Source organism: Pezoporus flaviventris, unplaced genomic scaffold, assembly GCF_033815535.1.
Source record: "Pezoporus flaviventris isolate CSIRO_AGI_PZ_B2104156 unplaced genomic scaffold, CSIRO_AGI_Pfla_v1 ptg000013l, whole genome shotgun sequence".
Taxonomy (NCBI): Eukaryota; Metazoa; Chordata; class Aves; order Psittaciformes; family Psittacidae; genus Pezoporus; species Pezoporus flaviventris.
Window position 1 is genome coordinate 20,046,497 of NW_026892561.1, and position 27,846 is coordinate 20,074,342.

At 39.9% G+C, this 27,846-nt stretch overlaps 1 protein-coding gene across 8 annotated transcripts in view; it reads right to left on the reverse strand.

The window, feature by feature from the left end:
• Positions 1-2,728: 2,728 nt before the first annotated feature.
• RABGAP1L (RAB GTPase activating protein 1 like) overlaps positions 2,729-27,846 on the reverse strand; it is a 221,620-nt gene continuing 196,502 nt past the window's right edge. For 5 of the 8 annotated variants that reach the window (XM_061452052.1, XM_061452055.1, XM_061452056.1 and 2 more), the window contains 7 exons: positions 18,167-18,259; positions 10,563-10,673; positions 8,055-8,159; positions 6,744-6,827; positions 6,205-6,276; positions 4,647-4,844; positions 2,729-4,322 (listed from right to left, as the gene is read on the reverse strand). In XM_061452052.1, coding sequence (XP_061308036.1) covers positions 4,167-4,322; positions 4,647-4,844; positions 6,205-6,276; positions 6,744-6,827; positions 8,055-8,159; positions 10,563-10,673; positions 18,167-18,259 — 819 coding nt within the window. In that variant the 3' untranslated portion in view covers positions 2,729-4,166. Of the gene's footprint in view, positions 4,323-4,646; positions 4,845-6,204; positions 6,277-6,743; positions 6,828-8,054; positions 8,160-10,562; positions 10,674-15,210; positions 17,886-18,166; positions 18,260-27,846 lie in introns of those variants that run through there. The other 3 variants (XM_061452054.1, XM_061452060.1, XM_061452053.1) reach the window with 2 other exon arrangements.

The window sequence follows — 27,846 nt, forward strand, 5'->3', positions numbered from 1 at the left end:
GAAAACTAGCATCGTAACATCAGAAGTGTGTCTGTTTTCAGTGCCAAAGGTATTTAGGCTTATCAGATCATGTAGAAGTATGCCAATTATCCCTGAGTCTAGCAGTAAATCAAAATAAGAGGTATAGTTTTCCCACACATATAAGTAGTTCCATGGATTTCAGTGCAACTACTTAACAAAAGATAGGGAACAGCCCTACCTTTATCCTGTGGAGAAAGCATGACTTACGTAGCTTCCAGGTTGTGATACTTCAGTGACAGTAAATTCAGATTTTTATGTACTCAAGGTCAATGGCATTGTGACTCTAAAGTCAATGGGATACTTCATGCTCTGTTGAGGGGCTGAATTCTTGTTTTTGACTTTCTATCTCCTTCTCTTGTAAATGACTTTTTGAGTTGTTTTTAACACAATGGCACAGATAAAAGCATCTAGCTTAAATTTTAAGAGCCAACTAAGAGAAGTCCTTTAAAATGTCCAACAAAGAAGAAAAACATTGCTTACCTATGTAAGCAATGTAACTTAGCTGTAGCAAATTATATACTAATTAATGGGCAGGACAAGGATGAGTTTGTCAGTTGGCAGTACTGACTACACAGCTGTCTCCCAAGACTGGTTTTACTGAACTTTAATGCATACGGACCTCGGAGATTTTGCAGTTTCTTGGATTAACAGCACACATGATATTTTCTATTTTATTGTTATTTTCTCTGGGGTACATTTGGAATTTTTAAGTGAAATACGTCCTATTACTTTAGAATATTAAGTTTGATTCACAAAGATAATACAAAATGAGTTCACAGAGGTACCATGTAACTAAATCAGCCTTGCTTCATTTCTCCTGTAAAGTGTTACAGTCAAAGTAAAAACAATTGCTTTTTAAACTGAAAAAAGTACTCTCCCCTCTCCCCGCACATTGGGCATATCAGGAACAGATTAGAATCCAACAAGATAAAACAGTTGTACTAAAAAAATTCTTTGGAGGTTTAACCCCAATCAAAGTAAAGACTTTATTGAGAACTGTGCATTCTCAATAAAATTAAAAAATAAGATTTAGTTCCACACATATATTTATAAAATTCAAATTACTTTTAATGTAAGTTTGATGTGGATACATAGTTTAATACTGACTTAGGAAAAGAAATATTAATCACTGCAGACTTACAAGCCATGTTAGCTGTTCCAGTGCCACACAAAAAAAAAAAGAGTTTCAGTGAGACTTTGATGATGTTTTCTGCTAAAAATCTGAACAACAAGCCAGCCATCCCTGACTGATCAGCTGGTCTGGCATACATGTGCACATAACTCTGTCACACGCTGCTGAAAAGGGCTAATTAAACCCCGTATTTGTTTTTCTCACAGGAAGCTAAGTTTCCCTATAGCATATATAGTCAGCAGGCAGAATTTTAGCTTGCCTGGTTTAATCCTGCAGTCTTGCTTCTTTCCTTGTTTCTGAATATAACTGCTTATTCATCAAGATAATGCCATAGAGTTAGTTTATTATTCTTTCAGTAGTTTTGAGAAGACTCATTTTCCATGTAAATACTACTCTTCCAAATACCACTGCTACAAACGCTACTTTGGGACTATAGATGGAAGGTGAAAGCAGTTCTTTGCTTTTATGTCACTGCCAAGAGTGATAACGCAGCTGTTGCCCTCAGAAACTGTTTTTGCTGATGTAAGCCAGCTTCCATTCTACAAGGTTTTGAAATCCTGGCTAGCAGGTAGCAAACATATTTTTGTCACAGAAACTCAACTTCCAAAGTCAGAGAGCAGCTACAAAGAGAAAGATGATGTTGTGTCAAAGTGAGTTCCATGGGACATGGTGAGCTTATTTAACAGTTCTTTTTTTGCTGAACTGGGGAAGTCCCACTCCCACAATCCACTTGCAGTCATTGCACCCTTTGAGATTATTTAACTCATTAATGTGTCAAAAGACTAACCAAAAGGGGAAAAATCCACCCCACACCTTTTTTTGTTTGGTTGGTTTTAATCGTCTCTAGTTAAGTGCCATAACAAGGACAAGGGACATGACTGTACAACAGGGAGTTGGAGTGGTGAGTTCTTTGAGCAGAAGTGAGCTGTTACGTTAAGTCATCTGCTCAGGGAATCACAGTCTTACCCATTTATTTTTTTATTATTACTGCACATTTTCAATCAAGGTTTTAAATTCACTTTTAAGAATGATTTAAAATAAATGAGAAATTTGGACACTTGTCAAACCATCAGTGTCACTCATCGGCACAGTACTCTCAAATGTAACAATCAGATGTTCACCAAGTATTCTTAAATGTCACTTCATATTTATTATGCAGTTCATTTTGAGCGTGAAGTGGAACTGGTAAATGAATGACTAATGCTAGGCTTAGACAGTTATGAGAACAGAAACATTTATGCAAATATCATTAGCAAGAAAGTGACCAGGGAAAAAGATCTTTGTTCATATTTGCAAAAGAAATTCGTTTTGCGTTTTCACCCCTTTTTTTCTCACTACATTAATGGTTCCAGATAATCACTGTTCTTGCAGGTACATTTTCAAATATTAATTTTTTTAGCCCCTTACCCTTAAAAGAGAAAATTTCATTGCAGGATTGTGTCCAGGTAGTGATTCTATTTTGATCTCTACTTCAAACTGCTGACTGCCTTTCAGAATCATTCCTTTGGCACAGGTAATATTTATACTACCCTGTTTAAAATAATTCAGAATTATGCTTGACAACAAAGCACAAGATGGGTATCATTAAATTTTATTGTACAAAACTGACAAGATATGGCATTACTTAGAATTAAAAAAAAAAAACAGAACTAATGTCCCTGGAACAATTCTGAAAATGGAACAATTAATACACAATCTTTAGTCCAGCAGTGATATTTACCTGCAAGACCTTCTTTAGACATGACAGATATAATTAAAAAAATACTCCATCAGTTCAAGCAATAGTTTAATTTTACATGAAATAAGTATTTCTATAAACACTTTATGTTCAGTCAAAACAAATGCTTTTGGATTTTCTTACCTTAAGAGCTAAAAAACAACCAGGTAAGTTTGGGAATCATCAGAGAAGTCTGCCCCATGGGAAAGTCTAGGTTTTGTATTCCACTTGAAAATGTTTGTGTTTATAAAAATAAGTAATACCAACACAGCATTTCCTAAGTAGCAAACAGATCTTGACACTGCAGTGTCTTATCAGTGCAGCATAAACATTTTGGGGTTGTTTTTTTTTTTTGAGACCTCATTTCTGTGTCAAATTCAGAATTTGAATATAGACCCATTACTGTTACTCATAAAACCTACCCCTTATTTCACAGGATATACGAAAGGTCTAACCTATGCAAGGTCTTCACTCTGCTTCAGGGCAAAAAAATCAAATAAACGCTGAACAATTTTCCCTTTATCCCAGTGGAAAGAATTATTTCTTGCAAACTGTAGTATAAACTAAAAATAAAAAGGGAACTAGATAACTTTATGTTAAATTCCAGTTCAGTTGTCAATAGCCTTCACACAACAGTGCTACAAGGAACTGCACTACTTGCATTTCTGAAGAAAAAAAACAATCAGAACTAAGAACTTATCAGGGAAGCTCATAAACAATTGTGCCAAGAGAGCACAAGACTATCTTTGCTATGGCCTAAGCTTTACAAAAAGTGCTTCTCTGCAGGACACAGTCACTGCGATAAACTTCTGAGATGGTCCCAGGGTGTAAGCTATCCTAAGACACCGGCACACACACTGGTGATTATGACACTGTGCTTTCTATGAAGAGATTATGCTTCAGTACTTTACATTTTCCATTCTCTCTCTTCCTCCAGAGGAAAAAACCTTCTATGCAAGATAAAAATAATTTTGAATAATTAGTTGTGTATTAAAGACCTAGTTTTGAAGTATTTATTTAACATCTAGTCATATAAAATAAAGTGTAAAAGTATGAAGGTATTACACGTGGCTTTCAGCAAGGCAGTTTGGGAAGTAAGAATTCAACATAAACCAGGAATTATTTTTCCCCCCTCTGAAAACGGTCACATCAGAATGAATGAAAAACACCGAAGAATTTCACTTCAAGCCTGCACTCCTGCCTTTTGTCCTTTCTCCAAGAGGAGAGACCACTGGAAGAATCCTCCAGGGTTCAGCTGTGTTGTTCTTTGTGCTCTTGTTTGGGGTCTGTCGGGAACTATGTACTGCTCTCTTTCGGTGGCAGGGACGGCTGAGACTGCTGTGGTGGCTGTGTGCCTGTTGCCGTTTTGATAGAGTTCAGGGTTTTGCTAAACCAAGAGTTTTTGGCAGCTTGGATTTCATTCATAAGGGCTCCTCTCTGGTGCTCCAGCTCCTACAAAAGCAGAATAGTCAGAACTGATCAAAACCCAGGTAATTAACAACAAAGCATCTTCAAACTCAGTCCCTGCAATCCAGCACTTCCTTGCAACCTCCCAGGCACTGGGGAGAGAAGGCAGATTGAAATTGCAGAAACAGCAGAAGATATTTAGATATAAAAATCTCATTTCAAGTCAAAGTCGTTCTTGAAGTTCACAGATACACTGCAGAATGGGTGTACGTTCCCTTTTGGAACAATTTTTTGCACAATTTAGAATTATTTTGTACTGAGCATAACAAGGTTGAGGACACAGCCTGGCTGTACTTGGATTTCACATACCTGAATTTTGCACTTAGCTTCCACAAGTTGCAGTTTGGTCTGTGCAAGTTCGAGTTCCATCTCCCTCAGCTGCTTCTTCAGTGCATCCTTTTCATCATCCATTTCTATGCCCTTATTCTCCATGCTTACAGTAGGCAGCTTCAGTGCCCCTTCCTTACTGAAAATCTCACTGCAGTGTTTGCAGGCCATCACTTTACCCTGAAATACCCAGAAAGCTCATCTTTAATGCATATTTTAGGAGTTGCTGTACTTCCTGGAAGAGCCATTTTTATGTTAGACTGCCTTTGTGTCAGTAATCTTGAACTATCTAGTATTGCAGTTTTCACACATGACATGGAAAGAATTTGAGAAGTTCATGAACAATTTCCAGGGCATATTAACAGTATAAAATTTCTTAAAATCTACTTAGCATGCTCTAAGCACAGAGACTTTGCCTCCTAGATTAGAAATACTCAAACCCTCTTGCTACCAAAGCTTTGTAATATTTTGCAGTATTTATGCCAGCAGAATTCAGAAGAGGAAATCGCACTCCAGAAACTTTTCATCTTCCATAAAAGTACTTGAATAAATTAATACAAATTGTGATACTTTAAAGAAAGCCAGGTAGCTTTTCCATATTTCCAGAAGAAAGCAAGCTGCTGTGCTCACTGCATGGGCCAGTACTGTCCTGCAGGTGTTTGTTCAGCATCTTAGGGGATGCCCCTTTCTGCCAGTGACACCTGCCAGTGACACAACAGTAATGTTCTTGTGCTACCTGGAGAGGTCAACCAGTTACTCATAGCTAAAGATGGAGCACAGCTGGCCTGGCTCGCACAAACTGAAACAGGGTATCGAGCTACTTCAGCAGATTATAGGAACATCAATCCTGGAATTACTTTTTTTACCAGTAACATAAAAAGGTCACTAAAAAGGCACAAATCAGGTTCAACTTGAGTACCAAAGAAACAACTAGAAGCTAAACCAGAGTGAAAACAATTCTGCCTACTCCATAGTGACAAAGCAGAGGGATACATGATCAGGAAACATTTATCTCTAGTACAAATGTTCCTAGTAAGGGGCTTTAGAGAAGGGTGAGGAACCGCTAGGGCAATTCGCTCAAGCTATGCCAAGTTACTTAAACAACTTTGCTTAAATTACAGAAACCCAAATTGTCCAGTTCGGCCAATTCTGATCCCTCCACTGGGCACACAAGAGAAGCAGCATGTTTTCTCTTCTAGAGAACCTTTTATTATTATTATTTAAAACATCCAAGTAAATACTGTCTCTCTGCATTTTTTTGCCAGAAGTGCGTATTTCAACAGGAAAAAGAAAAACCAAGTACTACATGCAGTTCAGGTTCAGAGTTCTGCGCTGGTGATATAAGATAAAGAACCGTGAAAGGAAATTAACCTTTTTATTGTTTGAATCTGATCTAAAATGCCTGTGGGCTATCAGTGCAGGTAGGTGGACAATCCTGTTTGTTGTAACATTAAATTTCAATTAGTGTCTTATTCTGTGTCACTGGTATTTAGCAGTACTTGTGTTAGAAAAACCTCATATGTAGAGGCATCATTCTCACCTTCACAACTTCCAGTTCATCTTTACTGGCCGCTTGTTGTTTTTCCAGCCTGGTACTCAGCTGGGAACAAATCTGGAGCAGAGAAAGCAGTCTCTTAGCTAATGTCTACTGTACTAAAATGTAACTCATGTTTTTTTCATTTTTGTTAGAACCAACATTTCTTAAATGTTGCCTCACTCAGAGGCTGTTGCTAATAATGAGACTGAAAAAAAAAAGACAGTATTCAATACAGAACCTGAACACAGAGACAAACATGTTATAGATGAATTAGTTTATAATGTTTATACTGCATTATGTCACAGAGTAAAGAAGCATTCACCCTGTAGTACTAAAATTAGCTGAAAGACAGGTTCTGCCTGATTCCCTAAATTATGAGACTATTAGGAAAACCACAAAAAGATTTATGACGGATTACAGCACTTGCTCTCTGAAAGCCTGAAAGGTAGTGTAACATAAAGGCTGAGATCTGCTACTCTGAAAATTCAGCTTTCACATCAGGTTGAAAGAAGAAATAGGAAAAACTGTCTCTAGAACAGTACCTGTTTATACTCTGCAATAATGGCTGTGGTTTTCTTGATCTCAGATTCTGCCTTCTCTAGCTGCTTCCTGAAGACCTCCTTCAGCTAGGAATTGAAGGAGAGAAGTTACACAGTACACTGAAAGAAGTTTTCAAAATGTCATCAGATCATTCTCTCAAAGTCTGGCTGTGTTTACAGCAATTCTGCAGCTGCTCCTTACCAAATTCCAGTTCTTCTTACAACTTCCACTTTTTCATATAAGTGTCTGATTTACTCAGTACACAAATAAGTATTATATTCAGTTACAACTAGAAAGACTATACTGTGATACAGTATATCCTGACTTCTCTTGTAGGGTTATTCTTCCTCTGCATTAAATGGTGGTACAGCATGATCCACAGAACACAAAGCAAGAGCGTTACTATTAAGTGGGTTTTACTGATTTTGGTTTTGTTTTCTGCACACTGTTAGAGCAAGTGTAGGCAGACAGATTGTTTGTTTGTTTGGAGATGGAATAGGAAGAAGAATCTCTCAGCATTACCACTCTGATCTCCATAACGGGAGAAGAAGATCTGGCTTGGTCTGTGCACTACATTTGCACTACAGTTAACTCATTCCTCCATTGTTCAGAACCACTAAATCTTGAGAGGCCTTTCAGTAGGAAAAGGCTTCCACTGCCTTATTATAGCGGAGAACCTTCCAACCTCCATTTAAGGAGACACAAAAAATTGTCATTTGATTGTTGTAGTCACTGTTGTCAAACAGCAAAAACAAAAATCCGGGTATCACTTTTGACATATACTTTTGTGTGTCAGTATTCAGCACTGTGGTAGATACATAGAATTGAAAAACTAAGATTGAACATGTCAGAAAATATGAGGCCAGGTCTAGTCCACAAAATTCTCCCAACCCTGAGCTTTGTTTCGCTGTTGGTTCTAGCTTCAGGCAAAAACATCCACAGCTTATTTCAGTGAACCAGCAGCAGAATCCAGAACAGCCTCTTGTTAAGGCAACAACTCCTCCAGCTTCTTGTTTAGATCATTAAAAGTGGTCTGATCATGTCTCCTTAGTTGCGATTGCTCGCCACCAGTGAAAAGGATTACAATACTGGGAAGAGGATGAGGTTTGGAAAACTGAACATTCTAAGCTCAATTAAAGACAATACTGAAAACCAAACTTAAAAAAAACTAATTACCCTGGCACTGTAATTTTTTAGTTGTGACTGCATTTTGAAGACAAAATCCTTTCTACTATTACAACACATTCATGCTTTTCTCCATATCCTTTGCTTGCATTTCCTTGTTAAATGAGAAAAGTTGGAGAATGCATTACCTGAGCAGTTTCTTCTTCCTGCTTCCGTTTCTCCTCCTCAGTCTCCACTAGCTTCTGTTTGGTCAGGAGAAGTTCCTTGTTCAAAACATCTGCTTTGTCTTCAGCCTAGAATTAGAAAAGCTAGTGTAAATCAGACATTATCTGTGCCAATACAAATGTATTGATTCAGATTCTAGCATTGCCTTTTCCTGACCTCTGATGACTCACCTAGCCTATTATATGAAATTCCTTTTTCAAATAGCCATCTTCTAAGTTATTTCACTGTGTTTCAACAACTGGGCGAAAGGGCCCTTTCGCCACATGCTTACCTAAGCCCAGATGACAAATAACCAGAGATACTATGTTTTAATACAACCCTAATACAAACCATGATGTATAGAATATTTTTGTTGGGAACAATATTAATCTAAGCGACGGCAGCATGATTTAGCTCCTGTGTAACTTCAGATAACTCATTCCATTTTTATATCTGTAAGATACCGTGGAAAACATTAGTTGCCTGCACTGTACCTTACAAAGCATCTGGGTGGAGACAAGTATAAAAGAGACCAACAGGACCACCAGATAAACCAGGTTATCAGTGCAAGTAACTGAAACCTGCAGAAACTTGATACTGTCTACTGCAGAATATGAATTTTCTCCTTTCTTTGAGTGGCCAGGCTCATGGTGGAAGATAGTGGGAATGCTTTGGTTTTGTAAGCACTATTCTCACCAATCACCACAAGAGAAATGTATTTCTCAGTACCTGTTTATATTCTGTTGGGCTCCCCAGCTAGGAGATACACACTGCATTGCACCACCCCTGCTGTTCAGTAACTAGGTGCTACAGTAGGCAATGGCTGTGCTCAAATAGTACTTAGTTTGCTGACAATACAAGTGGGAAAATGGCATTGGAAACAAGTAACAGTGCAGAACCTGTCTCTGAGTTGCAGTTTGGTTTTCTACCACTGGTGGTGGTATTAAGTTATCTATTGGCTACAGTGTTAATTATTAATGAGAGTGCTTGTTAGTGGTGACTGGGTAGCAGAAGCAGCTGCACCTGGGCCCTGAGTGAAGAGGTCGATTGAGGTTTCCTGCATTAGCGTGTATATCGCTGTGTGGGAGAAAGGAAAACAAGCAGTGAAAGAACAGAAAAGTGTTAAGATTGGCATCTTAGAACAAAAGAACTTGGAGATTACAAGGATATTTTTGGTGAAAGACCTGTTTAAGATACACTTTGAGGGAACTACAAATCTTTCCTCCCTTTATGTGTTCATTCCAAGTTCTCCAAGCATCCGCAATGGTGTACAGTATAACCTGTCCTTGCAGATCAGGAGTGCAGGAGCACAAAGCTTTTCTTTCAGTGTCAGGGAACCGAGGCAGGGTGTGGGAAAACTTCACGGAGCCACTCATCTACAGAAAGACTGCTAAAATGCAGGACAGCACGAAATAGAACTGGCAAAGGTATGTGCTTGGCAGTCATAATACTTGAGGGAATAAAAAAAGCATGGGCAGCAGCAGATCTAAAGCTGCTTTATGTACAGCTGTTCCCAGGGAAAATAGAGCACCCCAACACATTGCTTTTGGCCTTTACACAAGATCGCCCACTCCATCATGCAAAGAGCATCTCTGCCTGTGTTCAAGACAGCTCATGTCTTTTGAATCACATGGATCCAAATCAGCATAGCTTCACTATCAAGGATTTGCCTAAACAGAAATACACATTGCACAACTGTGGTTAGTGATGTTGACAATTCCGAGGCTAGATAAAGAAAGCCAAATAATTATGGGAAATCAAATTGAGAGGCCCTTGCAGGAAAAGATTTTTACCTTATAAAAGGTACTAGAGCCCTCACTGAGCAAGGGACTAATCATGGGGTATGCTGGAGTATGGCCCTCCTGTATTGAGTATCTTAGTAATAGCTGTTACAGCATTTAACAACGGTACATAAAACACTCTAGAAAGAGGAGGGTTGAATTTATAGTTCTCTGAGATAAAGGGCTCTGAATGCTGCTGCCCTTCACATTCCAGTCTTCACAGGAAACAAAAGCAGTTATCAAAGAACACCCAAGAAGCCCTTCCAGTTTTTGGTGCCATACCACTTTCTTGTCTCTGAATTTTGCTGACTGTACTAAAACTGCTGTGAAAAACAGATCCACATGAGGTGGTAGGCATTCTGCAAGGCAGCTTCCCTTGAAGATAGTCTTTTGAGGACGGTGTGATAACTTTTACAAGTAAATATTCATTCTTTGGTATCTGAGTAAAAGTTATGGTTTAAATTTTCTAAAACAATCCACAACAGAGCAGATGAAGTCAGTGTTGGCAAGGCAGCACCGTAAATACCTACATTTGCACACATGTGGAAATCCAGCCTTCTGACTGCAACTGGGAGTGAGGTTGTCAGGAAAATACAGGCACAAATAATTATACTTTCAATGTTGCATTCACGCTTTCACTTGAGCACAAAGCAGGGCTCCTAAAAATGGTGTTGCCAAGCCTGAGCTGGGACCCATCTTTGTTAGCATTACCTGGTCCAGGTCATTCCGTAAGGCAATTTTGCTTGTTACAAGCTCATGGGCAAGGTCATCATTCTCCTGCTCCAGCCGCATGCTTGCTTCTTGGAGCCTGCGGTTTTCCCTCTGCAGAAAGAAAGGAACAACCAGAAAAAGAAGTTAGTCTTTATCAATATTAAAGAGCAATAAGTGAATATATTGTGTGTGTAAAACACTGAGAAGGCAAGAGTGCACATTAAGACAGGACTGCTGCTCTGGGAAACAACAGTGAATTAAGCCAGCAGTGCAAATGCAGCTATTCCACTTACATCCCAATGGTTGTGTTTGTGTCGCGTAAGTGACACACTGACTGTAGGGTTTCTCTGTCAAAAGTAAACAGTCCTCTCTGCAAAAGCACTTGGTTTCTGCTTACTCGTTATCAAAAGAAATTAGGCAGATAAAATCCCACCCAGCAGTAGTGAACCGGGACCAAATAACAGATACTCATCATAATGTTTCCAATTGAAAGTAAAGCTGTCCTGCTCCTTTATACAAATTTCTGTCTGCAGAAATCCATAAAAACAGTACATTTTGTATATGATGTAGTGCCAACTTCCCATCTTCCGTAAGACAGTAAAGAAGAGTATTTAGCAGGGAACTCCCTACAGCTCATATAATCTGTATCATCACCATTTGTGCACTTTCTCTGCAACATGCGCCAGGATAACAGTGCATGTTTTGCAGGATACCTGCTGAGAACAAATGCCAGATGGAGACGTGGCCTCACTCCCTGAGCACAGGCCCACAACCTGCTTGGTGGGCAAAACATGGAACACAAAATGAAAGACTTCAAGACTGCGGGCCCTGGTTCTTGTCACACTGCACTCCTTACCCACTCTGCACAGGCAGAAATGACTACAGAGAGCACAATTAGAGAAGGTAAATACACAGGAGAATGAGCAGTAGTGATTCTTGTTTCTAAAAATCGGTTTCAGTTATTGCTCTTCTAGGGCTGAGAAATGGAATCATATTAAAAAGATGTTTGTGTGTTACAGAATGACAGAATCAACTAGGTTGGAAAAGACCTTTAACATCATCAAGTCCAACCTTTATGTCAAGACTGCCAAGTCCACCACTAAACCACGTCACTAAGGGCCTCATCTACTCATGTTCTGACCACTTTCAGGGATGGTGATTCCATCACTTCCATGGGAAGCCTGTTCCAGTACCTGATCACCCTTTTGGTGAAGAAATTTTTCCTAATATCCAACCTAAACCTCCCCTGGCACAACTTGAGGCTGTTACCTCTTGTCCTATCACCTGCTACTCAGGAAAAGAAACCAGCCGCCTTCTCGCTCCATCCTCCTTTCAGGTAGTTGTAGGGAGTGATATTCATCTTTGGAAGAACACAGCCAGGTGGGACAAATAGAGGTGCCCTCCTCAAATGGATTTTAAGAGAGCAAAAAATGTGCTGGCCTTCAGTCACACAATTACTCCCTATCTTTCAAACTAAAAGAGACTGTAAAGGCAATCTGTGTGCTATGGAAACTCAAAGAGAAATACCAAGTTCCTATGGAAACTCACAGGTGGAAAAACAATAAATAACCTACATGCTGAGACTACAGAAAGGACCTGTGCTTATATTCTCCAAGACAAAACAGTGAATATATATCAGCACTTAAGACAGCAAAAAAATTTACAAGAGTTGTTCAGTGAATGCCTTCCTACAAAATGTGATTTCTTTGCATAAGCACATTAATGACGTGTCTTCACTTCCTCCTGCTCAGATATTTTTAATTTCCAAACTCACCAACATGAAACTGCAATTTTTGTTTCTGTTACAAGAAGATTTTGCAGACTTCTCTTTAACAAAAAAAGACAACTACAACTCTTAAGAGGATGCTAAAAAAAGGTCTCTTCTGTGTGGGAGCTTCCCCTGTGGCAGGAAGCAGAACCTCTACAAATACTCCTTAATGTGACCCTATTGTGTAACTAGACTATGCACTGCCCTGTACAGGAAAGTATGTTTGTTTCCTTTCCAAAAGACCATACTTTAAATAACTTGTTTTGTTACTGAAACAATAAAAAGTAAGTAAGATACTTTTGTTTCAACACAGTTAAAATAACCACTGCTAAAATACGCATAACTTTGGGGATTTTTTTTATTTTAATTGCACTGTATTCTGTTTGGGACTTTTTTTAGAAGTAAAATTCTTTTGTAAGGATAATATAAACCTCAGAGTGTAAAACCAAACTGCAGTCAATTAAAGGAAAGAAAAAAGGCCCCAATGTGTCTTTATCTCTGTATTTTGGTCAGACCATCTTAGAAATGTTGATTTTATAGACATAGCTCTGCCAGCAAGTAGCTATCAAAAGTGACTTGAATTCATGTAAAAACTGGGACCAGATCAAGATAGTATCGCTGCCAGGTGCTGCAGTACCAATACCTTTCATAGTGATGTTGCTCGGAGGGAGAAATCAGGAAATTCTTAATACTTCCACAAATTAATCCAAAAAGAGGTTTGCTTTAACATTTTTGCTATGCTTTCGCCAAAAGCTTCAGTGTCCGCAAAGCAAGCCGCACAATGTGAAGTTCAAAGTTCCTGCTTTGCATTCGCAGACAAGTGGGTAAGCAAGCTTACATGGTTGGAAATGCAATATCCTCCTCTTAAACTAGAATTTACATGGCATATAAGCAAGTTAAAGATCTCTTACCTTGGTCTATCCAGTCAATAGCTAAGAAATGTTTTTATCTCGTTCACCATACTTCTAATTTCCAGCTGAAAGTCTCTTCTAGGACCACCTTTACTCTTCCTCCACACAGGGCACTGTGCCAAACTAGGCGGTTTGTCTTTTCCAGCTCCTCCTCCCAAATTTAGCAGTGAACAACTGCCTTCTTCCTCAGGAGGAAACTATTAATCTGCTTAAGCCTAAATAAAACCTAATGTTACACAGTACAAAAATAGCAAATAGAACTTTTCATATGTAGCATATTTTCAAAGGCCCTGAAATATTTATTTACAGGGTTTTATAAAATACCATTCACAATGGCATAAAGTTCAACAGATGGAGCTCGTTTGTTACAGCAGGACTCACATCACAGATAGCATTTTGTAACCTGGCATAAGCCAACTAATCAGACCTGCTAGTTGTCCTTGGTGTGAACAGAGAGCTTCCTGCCATTTCTCCACGCAGCACTAACAATTTACTATGACAACCATTTCCTTCTCTTCAGCGTAGTTTCTACAGTTCATAAAATAAGAAATTCCTCTTTCCCAAATTCCTCCTCCTGTCTACAAAAGGCAGATGGTGAACTCTTGATTAGCTTTTAAAAGGAGGGTACTGCATTTCCAAAATGGACAAACACTGCCGATACATACAAACACAAATCAACTTACCTCCCGTAAAGTCACAGACCAAACACTGCTTTCAACCATTGGTGTAAAGACAGTGAAAACAGGATATGAAATAATTTTTAATACCAACAAAAACAGAAAAAAAAAAAAAAAGTTGCTGATTCTTCAGTGGGGTTTCGGTTCTGAGTTTTTAAGAGGGTATAATCCAGCTTCCATCACACGCTGGACAGAAAGAAGGAGGCAAATTTGAAAGCCAAAGCAAGCCTCAGCTCAGGAAGACTGAAATGTTGAACTCCACCCTCTGCTCCCCTCCAGCCAGCACCAAGGAGCAAATCCTGACAAGATTAGTGGCGATGATGCATCCTCTCTGTGCTGCTACTCAGGCAGGGTGTAACGAGTCACAAACCTTGTTAAGCAATTCAGCGTCACGTTTGCTGATGAGCAAACACCCAAACCCTAGATCCTGGGCATGAACAGATCCTTAGTGGCAGAATGCAAACACTGATTAAAATTAACTTCTCTGGATGTGAGCAAATTGAAGTCTTCATAACCCATTGGAAAGGGCTCTTGATGGCAGAGTTGCTCTGAAGGAAAACCCTGTGAACCTCCATCTAGAAATCCAAAAGGCTTTTACAGCAAACTATCCAGGAAAACCTCTCATGGGAAGCAACACAAAGGCTCCTGGAGGTGGTTTGTGTTTTCTGTTTGTTGACTCTGGAGCAATATTCCCAAAAGTGCCCCAGCACACTTCTTTTTTCTTTTTTCTGTTTTTAATTTTTTAAACCACAACCAACGATCCACACCAAGAGTTATCTCACACTTTTCCTCATGACGGGTACCATTCAGTTACCAGGACTCTGAATAAAAATGACCAGTGTATGAATTTTTGCTTCCACTTCAAATACACAAAAGGCTAATTATGTCCAAGTTACACATTTATTCAGACAGAAAACTTCTCTGTTGCACAACAAGTTCTACAGAGGAAAAGGCGTTTCTACCCTCAGAACAAAGCAGCTTGCAAAACTCCAGCCCTTCTTTGTATGGTTATATCCTCTTTATTTTAAATCAGGAAGTCCCAAGCCCAACTCTGGTAATTTCTCATCAAGTCAACCAAAACCCTGTTATACGAGGTGTTCTCAAACACTGAAAAAAATCCAACCCTGTAATGTATATATAAAAATATCAGTCTGGACTATGTTTACTACTTTTTCTGCCATGCAACCAAGTTTTATTCCTGGCTTCTATAGGCAATCTGCAATTTATTTGAACCAAAAGTCATGAAATTTGGTGACAAACAGCAATTTGGAACATATTTACTTTCCACCTTTTAAAAATCTGACAAAACATGAGTGATAATCTGTTACAAGCAATGGAAAATAAAAGTGCCTATAAAAGCATATACATTTCTTAAATAATTTTTGTAAATACAGGAGGAAATGAACACACACACAAACAAAAAAAGGCACTCCTTAATACTGTTCTTTGGTAAGTCAAATCAACATGTAAAATATGAGCTGGGCAGGAAGTCCTGTGGCATATAACACAGCTCATTGCTGCACATGAATCTGACCTGTCAAGAAAATGCATCTGGTTTAATGGCAGGCCAGAAGCTGCAAAACCATCCCTTTTCTGGAGCTTGTTGCGAGTGTGGGGTCAGTGGGTTTCGAGGAGCCTCCTGCCTGGACATACCCAGCTGCCCTCAGGCAGGAAGTGTCTCTTTCCTGGCCTTTAACAGGAGGCTGCTTGGCCGCACTGTTCCTGTGCATGGGACCACTTCTAGGACCTGAGCACTGGGGAGAAGAGGAAGAAAGGGGCTGTGCCCTCACTGCTCTGGTTTGGTCCTGGTCTCCCCTAGATGCCCAGGTGAAAGTCAGACCCTCTTGCAAGAGCTGTGTTGGCTCCCGCAAGTTCCCTCCGCACTAGTGCAGCGAATGGCCCATCTCCTACTCAACAGTCCCATCAAGCCACAGGCCACAGGGAGGTGTCTTACCTGGGACATCCTTCATCACAGCTCAGAAATGTCGGTGTCCCTGTGGTCCTGACGTATCTCTATTGGCAATAAAAACTGTAGCATACTGCAAACAACAAAATCTAACTAAAAACTATCAACATACTGAAAGCCTATTTCCTTCTTCACCTATGAGACTTGGTATTCTACAGGGATCTCCAGCAATCCCATTCCCTTCCTGGGCAGTAAACTAAAACCTCATTTTGTTCTGGGAAGAGAAACTGTAAAAATTACAAAGATGTAGGCCTTTAGGGCACAGCCTACACAGAGAGTGCACAAGGCCAGAGGGAGCTAACAGCAACACTGCACTCAGAGGCAGTACTGGCTTTTCAGCAGTGTAGACTCAGTCCTTTCCCAAACCAGGACTGGCTGGGCAAAGTCTAGAACTGATGCTGCCAAAATGAAATTAACTTCTAAATGCATAGGCTACAGAGCGATTATTTAAGGGACAAGCAAAGTTGGCTCCCCGCTTTCTGCCTGTGAGGAGCCACACAGTTGTGTTTCTTGCTGCCCTTTGCAAACACTCTTGAAATGTGGATTCCTACCAACCTCAGCTTGACACATTAATAAAATCGCACAAGCAAGACAAGGAACAGAGAGCACTTACAAGCATTTCTCCATGACACCCATCAGGTGAAGAATGCCTCAGAACTTTGAACTTAATGTGCAACTAAGCAGTTAGAGAGACTCTCTCTAACCACAGCATTGCTGAGTGGATCAGACCCAATGCGGCTCAATAAAAAAATATCACACAGTGAGTTTCAACAGTGCAAGCCAAAACCACGGGCTCTGTTCTGGCTGTGACAGCGGCCGAAGAGTCACTTTCTACACCCTCATTTGCAGCTTCCACAGGGCTTTAAAGAATCCTTATTTGTTTTCTAAGTATGTTTTGAATCCCATAGTGCTGTAAGTGAACCAAAACCAGTCGGTTCATCAGCAGCAGGCTGGAGGTTTTTTTCTAAATAGGTCACACTCACTGTTGGCTCTTAGCTGCTGCAGCAGTCCCAGTTCTCACAAACAATAATACCTACACCCTTTGACACCAAAAGAACTACAGTCAAACCAGTATTTTTCACAGGCAAATATTTTTAAAAATAACAAACGTCAGTTTTACTTTCTGTGTACCTTTAACTCACATTTACGAATGATGGCATAGTCTTAAACTACAGGTTTTCGTGCGGTGGTTTTCTGAGCATGGTGCACTTTCCTTACATTCTCAGACCACGTAAACCTGTTGCACCCTCTACGTTTATTTACTACTCCATGCTCCTTGTAGACACCATACCAACTGCAGTGTCACTTAACATGTTAAGGCATAATGAAAAACAGCAGGAATACAGTACAGGTATATGTAAGCAATGTCAATTCCCAGCTAACCTGGGCAGTGGGCACTGAAGTGCTTCATCTCTGGTAGCTTTACCTAAAGAAAACTGAATTTTTCAAACCAGGGTAAGCAATAAATAGATCCCGAACACCAAGTGAAGTATATGCTTAGAGGCAGAGCCTCCATCACACAAAAAATCTATGGCAACAGAATGTAGCTGTGACAATAAAAGCAAATACATTGGAAAGATAAACAATGCTGATCCAAAATTAAAATTAAATTTTTTGTTTGTGAACTATCAAGCTATAATACTGATAACTGAACCTTTATTTCTCTGCTGTTTTAAGGCAGGATATTTATCACTATTAACTGTATTGCAGTAGTACCTTGGGACCCCGGGAAAGCTCTGGCTCCCACAGTACTAGGCATTGTATTAGCAAAAAATTACTGATGCTTGGTATTAACAGAGATGAATAACAAGGATCATATCAGTCAAGGAAGAGTTCATCTTCCAAAAGTCTCTGTGGATGCCACTGCACACAGCTTGTGCTAGAGCAATGTGTATTTTCTCCTTTTTGTGTCTGTAGCTGAGAATCACCCTTTGTTTCTGCATCTCATGAAGATCTCCCATAAAAGTGCAACACCAGGAGAGTTACCTACAAACATATAAACTGAAAGAAGAAAAATGTTATATGTGGCCACCTGCAGATGTCTTGAGAGTTACAAATTATGATTGAAATATTCCTGAAAAAACACTAAGGCCAAGTGTTCAAAGTGCTTGTTCCAGAAGGGGGGGATGAGTTTCACCTGCCACTGAACTTCCCTAAGGTCTGCACTGGCATATCCCAGAGAGGCGAGCACAGTACACACAATTCTGCTTAATCACTGGAACAGGGTCACTCCCTGTGGGATTCAGCCAATGAAACAGGTTCCCACAGAGCACCTCCCGTACCTGGTATCTGTCCATGGGATCTTCCTGCTGCAGCTGACTCTCTCGCATCGTTTGGTACTCTCTCTCATATTTCTTCAGCTTTTTTGTTGGCACCTGTGAAGCAGATTTGGAAAACATGCATTTAAAGACTAGCAGAACACTGGAAAGCCTGTCTGAAATCTCTTCTTACAAACAGAAAGCCGAGGAAGTGCTGGAAAGCCAATGCTGAATAAAGTTACTCCCCCTTGTCACCCGTCCCTGATCAGCAATCCATATCACACACTTACCAACACAGTTCACATGGACAGAAATCTTTCTGTATGTACTGCTGTTAATTATTCAAATACTTAAAGGAAGAGTGAAGTAGAGACATTTCAGTAAGAGTAGCAAGAAGAAAAAAACATCAACAACAGGAGTGAGAGAACAGGAAAGGGGAAAATATGCTTTGACGTGTATGATTCACCAAACAATGCCTTAGCAAGAGCCCTGTTAAAACTGTGACTAGAAAAAGGAGTGTTCATACAAAAGGACCAGACAATTTCCCAGGAGAGATCCAGGAAATGGTTTTTATTGCTGAGAGTATTAATGTCTAAATTATAGCTTGGCACCAATGCTCTCATGAAGACTGTCATCAGACTCCTCCTAGTCAAAGGTGGAGACGCTGCAGTGCTCGCTCCCAGCCACAGCAGGGAAACAGTGAGGCGACTACACAGAAATCACATGCAAATTCAGTAAACCACCCTGCAGAAAGGTAAAGTCCCAGCCGGCCTGATTCTGGGAAAATACAGCTTCAATTTGAAAAAAGGAACACAAAGAACACTTGTGTTCTTTTAAACAAAGCATGGAGATTCTGTGCTTTACTTTCACCTTTTAATTGGGTACACAGCATCATAGGAATGATCTCATCTCCCTCTGGGGAACTTTGATAGCTTTAGTCTGTCCCCACCATACAAAAAGAAGCTGGCCCTGCTAAGTGTTGGGATCCCCAACATCACATACCATCATAACATGCTATTCCTGTATCTGTTATGCATGTATCTGCTCCTCTTGTCTGTATTGACTGTGTCTAGCTAATTGCTGGTGTGAGAACATGCCACTGTCACCTTGCCTTAGGCAAAAAATTACTGCCAATGAGTAGAGATACATGTTTACATGCAGATTTGGTGATGGTGTGGCCTGTGGTGAAGGATGGTCCTATGCTCTCCAGCAAGCAAACAGCACAGCAACAACTTTCTTAGCCATACTAAGTAATAAAACATACCCAAAACAGGGATCAAATCATGAAAGGTGTGAGCATCAGGGTGTAAATACCATGTCGCAACTCAGAAAATAGCTTCCATGCTTTTTGAAAGAATATTGTGATTTACTGCTGTTAGTATCTATTTATGTTACAGCCTTGTCTTAATTGGAAAGTAGTACCTAAATATAGTGAAAGTGTATCTTATTAGGGGGGAAAGGGGGAAATTCCTATTAGCAAACCAGTCCATAGTAATCCACTTATCTCATAAAACAGAAGCTTGAAAAGGTATGCTTAATAACTTTGGCAGGGACTATTGCTTCCCTCTTACTGTCTATTCAGCCACATTACTCAAAGGAGTTGATAATTTATTACAGCACTTTCTTCTCTGGATATAGACTAATAAATGAAAAATATTTAAAAGCCCATTTCCATATTCTCCAATTTAATTCCCTGGAACAGTCTGTGAATTCAACAAGGGCGTTCTTTGTAAGCCCTTCCGTAAGTAAGTGCATCATGCCAGCTATGCTTCAGTCTTCATGGACTGATCCTGAACAAAGTGCTCATAAATCTGCTGTAAAAGCTTCTGCAATATTGATTTCTTCTTTCTTTAGCACCATGGGGTATATTGGCTGGAACTGATGGTTATCAAATTTAGAGACTCTTATGGTTTATAAACATTGCTCATCTGTTTATCTCAGTATCTTATCTCCTTGACTTGTTTTATTTTATTGTGTTCAAGCATAAAATCGTGTCACAACTAGTACACAGAGAAAAAGCCATGCAGAGCATCTTAATAAAACATCTGTGCAGAACTGAACAAGCAAAACCTCTTTCAGACAAAAACCTAGCAGACTCCTGCACTGAACACTCAAATTCCTCACTGCAGTGAGGTGATATGTGACAGGTGAGAAACAAAAATGATTTGGTTTTAGCTGTCCCCATGTTCAGACAGGCAGGGCTGGAAAAATCCGCTTCACCTTCTCTGGCAATCCTGAGCATGGGCAGCATGCTGGGCATCGGCATCCACTCAGCTCCAGGAGACCTTCCCCTCACTCTAAATTTTAGCTGTGTACAGACAGTTCAGCCTGACCTCGCTGGATTAATAAATCACACACCTGTGACTCCTTCCTCCAAAATGTTTTATTACTCTAATGAAGCTCAAGCACTCAGAGGAGGTAGTCATCATTATGTTCATTTGACAGCATAGGAAATGGAAGCAGAGATGTAAAGTGATTTCCTGAACATACTGAAGACAGCCAGAGGCTGATGCAGACAGAAAAATCCTATTACCCAATTTCTCATTTCCAGCTTCGCCACAATGCCAGACTGAGCGTAGTATCTCTTTCCAGGATTTCCAGTATCTTCTTTTCTCTTATCTAGCACTGCATAAACAGTCCAAAACTATATAATCCCATCACACTGACAGTGTTTCAGTATTCTGTGATCTCTGCACTCTTTTTCCTCTCTGCTTCTCACCTCAATGTGGAAGGGGGGAGGGGGAAAAAAGAAAGAGAAAAAAGCCAATTAACAAAACGTGCAATGCTTTTCTTTCTCATTCTTTGAAGCAGGTGACTTAAACTTCTGTTTCAGTGGTGATGGATATGCTCAGTATTTCAAGATTGAGGCAGGGACCTGCATCCATCCAAAGCCAAGGTTACACTGTGCTGATGACTGATTGCAGAAGACTCCCAAGCTTGCTTTTGGTGAGCAATGACAGCAACCACAGACACTGGCTACAACGCAGCTTCCCTTTTATCCATCCATCCATCCATCCATCACACACATCCCAGGCTGCGATCCCCATGGTAAGCCCAGACTCTTCCCACTGCTGCAAAGCAGGACCATTTCCAAGCACATGTTAATGCCTGGGAGCCCACTCCAGTGGTGGTGGGACCAGCCTGAGCTCACTCAGCCTTGGCTCAGTCCTTGCACACAGACAGGAGTACCAGCTGCAAGAGGCTTTCACAAAAGTACTGTTACGTGTGCCCTTCTTGAGGAAATATGAGTTAGGCTTGTGCATACTCAATTTTCGTCACATTATGATTTAAAGCAATACTAAAAGCACGTGAATTTCAAAATGACGCTTGGTTCTGTGAAATACGTCACATGAAAACTGTAAGCTTTAAACAGAACCCCAGCAGATTAGCAATGCCACATCTCAGATCGCACTCATCGTCTTAGTTCAGACTCAAAGTTGTATCAATTTGTTCCAGGTAATAATTCCTATTTAAAAGACAACTAAATCAGGTTCAAGGAAGGACAATATAGCTCTATTTAAACACTTTATTAGGCCAAATTAAGGCCTAATAATTATTTTTTTTTAATGTAAAAAAAACCAACCACCACATGAAGAAACTGTCTCAGTGCTCTACTGGTCTGTGCTGTCATTGCTATGGGTAACTGCATTACCTCTTTCTTAAAATGTGGTTGCCAAAAGGCATGAAGAACTGTCCTGCAGTATCTGCCACTGGGAATAAGATTCGGAAGTAGATAAGCAATTTATTTTTGTTTGGGAAGGGTGCAGTAACGAAATGAATAAACACGTTGACACAATAGACTTGTCTCTTGGCTTAGACTTTAAAGGGGGTGAGTGGGATGTAAGCATTAGGTATTATGCAACACAATCTGAACAACTGTATCCCCAATGAGGTATTAGCCACAAGCATGAAACCTGAGAGGAAAAAGTGCAGATCACAATTTCTCACAAAATTCCATTTGTGCTGAGTAGTCTGCAGAGAAGAAAATCTGGAACGTTCATTTGCAGAAGAAAATGTAGGGATTAAAATCAGCTGCTACCTAAAGAAAATTCACAAGCTGAAGCACAGCTGGAAGAATTCCCATTTCTCCTTTTGTCACCGTGTGGTGAAGGGCTTGCTGATAACAAGCTGTTTCGCCACAGGTTTGAAATTAAGTGGAACAGCCCTCATCGGTGTTTCACCTACCTACAGCAGTGTATTCAGATGTCCCCCACTCTAAAACACACCATAAATCTCATTAAACATAGTCTAAGCCCTGGTTTGGGGGCAATGTGATCACAAAGTTTTGTGAAGCAACCCTTCAGACACCATCTGATTCTCACATTAACCTTATTGCAACTGGCTTTGGGCAAGCTTGCAGCGCAAAACCTGCAGTGCTTGGGCTGATGAGCCACCTTCTCATCACAGTGGACAAAGGTGGGTCCATGGTGCTATTATTCTGCTTGAGCTTGTGTGTTGCGTACAGCACAACAAAAGCCCCAAATATCAGATGCTATTTTACCATCTACGCTGGCAGGAAGGAGATGTTCCCTACAATTCCTTGGAAACATACATTTTGTTGTAGAGATCATCTGCTCAATTTGTGCCTGTCTGAATGCCTGCTGCAGAACAGCATCTCTCTCCACCTTGCAACTGGAAAAAAGGACTAACAGAAATGCTCTTTATATCGGCAAAGCAGCCTGTTCCACATCAGCGCACCTAAGTACCCCTTCCTTGCAGAGGGAGAGTTTTCCTCCTTCTGCAAGTTACTTCATTGCCAGCTCTATAGGTGTAAGAACCTCCTGAAGAGAGTCTTCAGGATAACACAAATCCAGTCTGAAAGCTGGCTGGAGGCAAAGGAAATCAGCTTTGCTCTCTTTTTCTATTTTTTAATTTATCCACATCAGTCCATTATCAAAATACCTCAACTGCACCCGAGGCTCCCACAGGAATTCATAAAGACAAGGGAGAGGCTGGTTGCAAAATTTGCAGGGTACCTGCACAATTTGCTGTGATTCAAAATGGCAGCAGCCACAGTCAGTGACGCTGGATGATTTCCAACACCAGATCCCTTTGTCAGATTTTTATCTGACGTATTTCCATTCATCTCAACCTCCTGAACCTGGCATAGCACATTATTCTTCTACAGCCCTGTGGTTTAAAGATCTGATCAACTAAGTTAGAAAGCTGAGACTGAGAGATATTAAATAAACCTCACTGTACAGCAACCTAGTGTCAACACAGGAAAAGAGAACAAAATTCAGATTCCCTGAATCTAAACACCAGCTTTGTACTTTTGCACTCCCCTACAGTGCTTGCGTTTGAGAGGCACATATATTGACTGCAAAAAAAAAAAAAAAAGGAAAGGATGTTCGGCTTGTGGCACAGAGTCTTCAAAGCACTCCCTTCGCAGATCTCTGGTTTTCAGCATTCAAAAATTCATTTTCACTTTGAGATATGGAGGGCTCATTATCCACTTCAGCTCTATTTGTTTTAGCAAAAAAGAGCACCCTGAGTGGCTTAAAAGCAGTGTTTGGAAATGGCTGATTATTTTGTACACTTGCAGCTGATGTCTAGTAGCTCACCCAGACAAAAGTGCTTCCTGTCACGTACAGATAAGGGCTTTAGGATTGAGATGCACACCGTGAAAGGAAACAGCTATATCCACTATGTCAGCAAGCACCCATTTTGCATTTAAATTGCCTCTAGTCAACAGGAGTACTGTGGATACCAATACTTGAAACACTTGAGATGAAAAACAGCTGTGTACAGGTCATTTTTATTATCTGACATAACTTAAGAACGCCTGAACCATGAGATCTCTGCTACAAAAGACTGTAATGGGCTAAATGAAACTACCCATATACCCCAAGCCTGCACATTAGGATCAGGTAACTGGGGGAACTGACGCTCTGAGGAGCCAACTAGGGCAAGGCCCTGCTCTGGACAACAGAGTTACTATGAAGAGCAGCAGTTTTTCCAGCACAGAATTTATTCATTGGTTTGTACCTCATACCATAACAATTCCAAGTGATTTTGTGTCTTACATACACCTTTTGCTATACAGCATTTGGTGCTAAAGGCTTTATATGTCTGCTTAGTGACTGTGCAAAATCCAGCCCACAGCTCTTGCCATTTAGAGGTACATCATTCATTTTGATTTAGATCTAACCCATGCCCACAACAATTTTAGAGCTTTGGCTGCATTTCCTGGCACACCACAGCAATAGAAGGGAGAGCTGGAAGGCAAGTCACCATCCCTGTGACAACAGTATCAGAAATTCAGGAAAAAGTCCCCAGTAATTTTCTTGCATCACTTGGCAAAGAAACCACTGCTCCTCGCTACACTGTATTAGGGTTCATTTCCTACCTTGTTTATCCTGAAGCTAACACAGACCTACCTCATAACCACACTTAAGAAAATTGCCAACACAAGGGTAGCAACTGGTCAATAACCAGGTTCAAAGCACCGGTATTACCAGGGCTGTGAAACCTGTCACATCAAACATATTTAAGTCCATGGAGTCCACAGATTTCACCTAGTAAACCCCTGGCTGAATATGTGCTCTGAAACGTGCCATGAGACTGGTGAAACCAGCTGCCCGTCAGACTGGGTTCTGACTCTGCTGAGTTCCCAAAGCACATCTTGTCTCCTGTCACCCTCTGTGCCCAGCACAAGAGGAAAAAAGAATCTACTTCCTGAGATGGAAGATGGGTGCTAGGTAGCAACACTGAACCAGGTGCCCAGGTAAGCTATATTCATCAGTAAAGGACCCTGCTCTACTCTTTGAACACACATTCCGTGTGTTAGTATCATTTAGATCAATTCTGTGTCATAGTATCAAGAAAACTGTAATGCTGTCACACTTTACAATTGTATCTTTAAACTCACCCTCAAGCTTCTCTGATGTGCTTGGTGCTAGAACACCCTTCATTACTTTTATAAACATTTCAAACGCACAAGCTTCTAAAAGCAATTACTTTTAGTGCATTACTCCACCAGCAGAAAATACATAGCTTTCCTATATTAAAGTTGAACCGTTATATACTTACACTAAGGGCTCCACAATCCCTTCTGTTATATCAAATACTTTTATCTCTCCTCAGCGCCTAACACAACTTTTACCACCTCTTCTCAAAAGCCTTGCCTTTTTCTACTTGCCCAGCTCCATAAGCACAAATGCTAAAACCCTAAAACAAAATTTCTTTAAAACTGCAAATTAAATGATCAGCATTTTGAAAACACAAGTGGCTTGCATGATATCAGAAACACTCACTGACAATCTCTGTGTGCTTCTTCTCACCTATGCACTTAGCTTCTGTGATCTCTGAGGTAAAAGACAAACAAATACGATCTCTTTCTTATGCCACATTATTGTAACTTGGGATTACTTTGGTGGCTCTACCTTGTAGCCGAAGTACAACAGTTTGTATACACATTGAACTTTGTCTTGGCATAGCTAACATGATACTCTGACATCAAACCATCTGGATTTTTCTCAGCAGAAAAGACAACCGTACAGCTTTAAAACTTCAGTGACCAGTGCAAGCAGTGCTCCAGTCTACAGGCCTGGCTTTCTTTATTGTGAGTTCATGTTGACACAGCTAGAAGGAAGCAATAAAGAAAAAATGTGCATAATGAAGGGTTCATGAAGGCATAAACTGAACAAGATAAACCCCACTGAAATGTATTTTTCAAACTCGGCACTGTATGACAAATCCTTTTGAGAACTGGGTTCAAAAAGAATCAAAATAGTTACAGACAATGAAGACAGAGTATTTTTAACAACTAACACATTCACCTACACAAACTTTCTAATCCATCTTCTAGTGATTGAGAAATTAGGCTTCTGCAAAGATATTAACTGCCTTTTCATCTAGTTTCAGCACTCCTTTCAAAGTTGATGAACACAGTGATCATGGAGACACTGACAGAACACCGATAAATACATGTACTTTGCGTCTGCTATGATTACACACAAAGTTTTGGGGTTTGTATATAGCTTTACTAAGGTGTGATATATTAATGGCAATCTACAAGAAAAAACAAGTGAGATAAGAAAGCTGAAGGCTCAGAATTCAGGAGCTTCAGATCTTTCATATGACCCACTGCATTTTCTCATCTTAATATGCTGACTACTGTATCTGACAGACTTGAAGTGGCTCTATCAATCTCACCTGACCTGTGGGGAGACAAATAAGTTAAATTTATTCTAATTTATTCTTTATTCTAATTTAACCATTTTTTTCCCAGTTAAATGTTGAAATATGGCCTTGTGAAGTAAATCATTACCTGCTCTTCTTTAATTGCAAAGATTCATGCTAATGCTCAAAACGTTCAGGGTCATTATAACTAAAGACCTAATGAACCAATAATGTCTTGAAACTTACTTCAGATTTCTTCTCCCGAATGGCCTTGTAATGATGACAGAAACAGAAGCAGTTTCTTGAGTGCCAAAAAAACTTGTACCAATTTTCACAGAATTCTTTGTAAGAATGAAACGAGGAAGCTCCAACATACTGAAATGTCCTGCTATTGAACATTCAATCACACAGATGCCATCTGCATTTATAAAATGTCTATTTCAAACATTGCTTAAATAATTCCTTCTTGATCCAGTAACAATAAGAGGGCAGCAAAACTGTTTTCGAACATGAAGAAAAGAGAAAACCAGAAAATAACAGAGGTTGTTAATTAGGAACAAATAAAATAATAACTGAAATTAAATGCAGAAGAAAAAAGTTTAAGTTCTTTTTTGAGTGTCATTAGACTGGACTTGATTTTAGACCATATTGAAAACAAGAGGATTCCAAAGTGTTGTTCATACGCATTAATAATGAGAGCTCAAAAAAAATTATGATTCAGACAAGTCATAACTGTCCAGAAAATAGCTCAGCTCTGTTGGAAACCAGGCTGCAGGGTTTTATGCAGAGCAGAAGTACTGGCAGAACTAAGGGATGACATCTCTCTGGTCCACCACTGTTCATATTCAGTAATCTTTATCCAGTAGAGATTCACTTAGGCCATAAGAAAACTCTACATTACCAATATTTAAGAACCACAAATAAACTTTCTGGATGACTTTGGTTGGTTAGTTGAAACCCAGAAACCCGCACAAATGCTCTGTGGAGCTGATAGGATCCAGCTGATAACTAGCATAGTAATTATAGCAGATAACCAGTAGTAGATAACTGGTGTAACTGGTTCCATGCCAGCATGATTTCATAAACTGTAGCTCTCATTTTATTCTTTATCTACAGGCCAGATTGATAAAAGTGTCTTTGCACTTGTAACAGTCTTCTCTAGCACTGGAATCACTACCACATGATAGATTAAAAAAAAAAAAAACAAAACAACCCCAAAAAACAACTCAAACCCCAGAAGAGTACCCGATAGCCATAAAGAATGAATTAAAAAGCTTCCGAAATGGGTCAAAAAGCCATTGTGAGAGGGAATCATTATTCAATGGCATTTTTCATTTTGGGCGAATGACATTCTAAAGGGTGTCTTCTGGGAATCATAAAAGATTCAGCACTATCAAACATTACATCAGTGGCCTGGAAGTGAAAAATATAGCCCTGCTAATAAAATCTGCAGATGACATATGGATAGAAAGAGCAGTAAAGAAGAAGGAGGACCAGAAATTGCCCACGCATGTTCAAATTCTTGGAAATAGCTTACTCAAGTGAAACACACCACTGTGCTCACTCCAGACCAAAGGTAT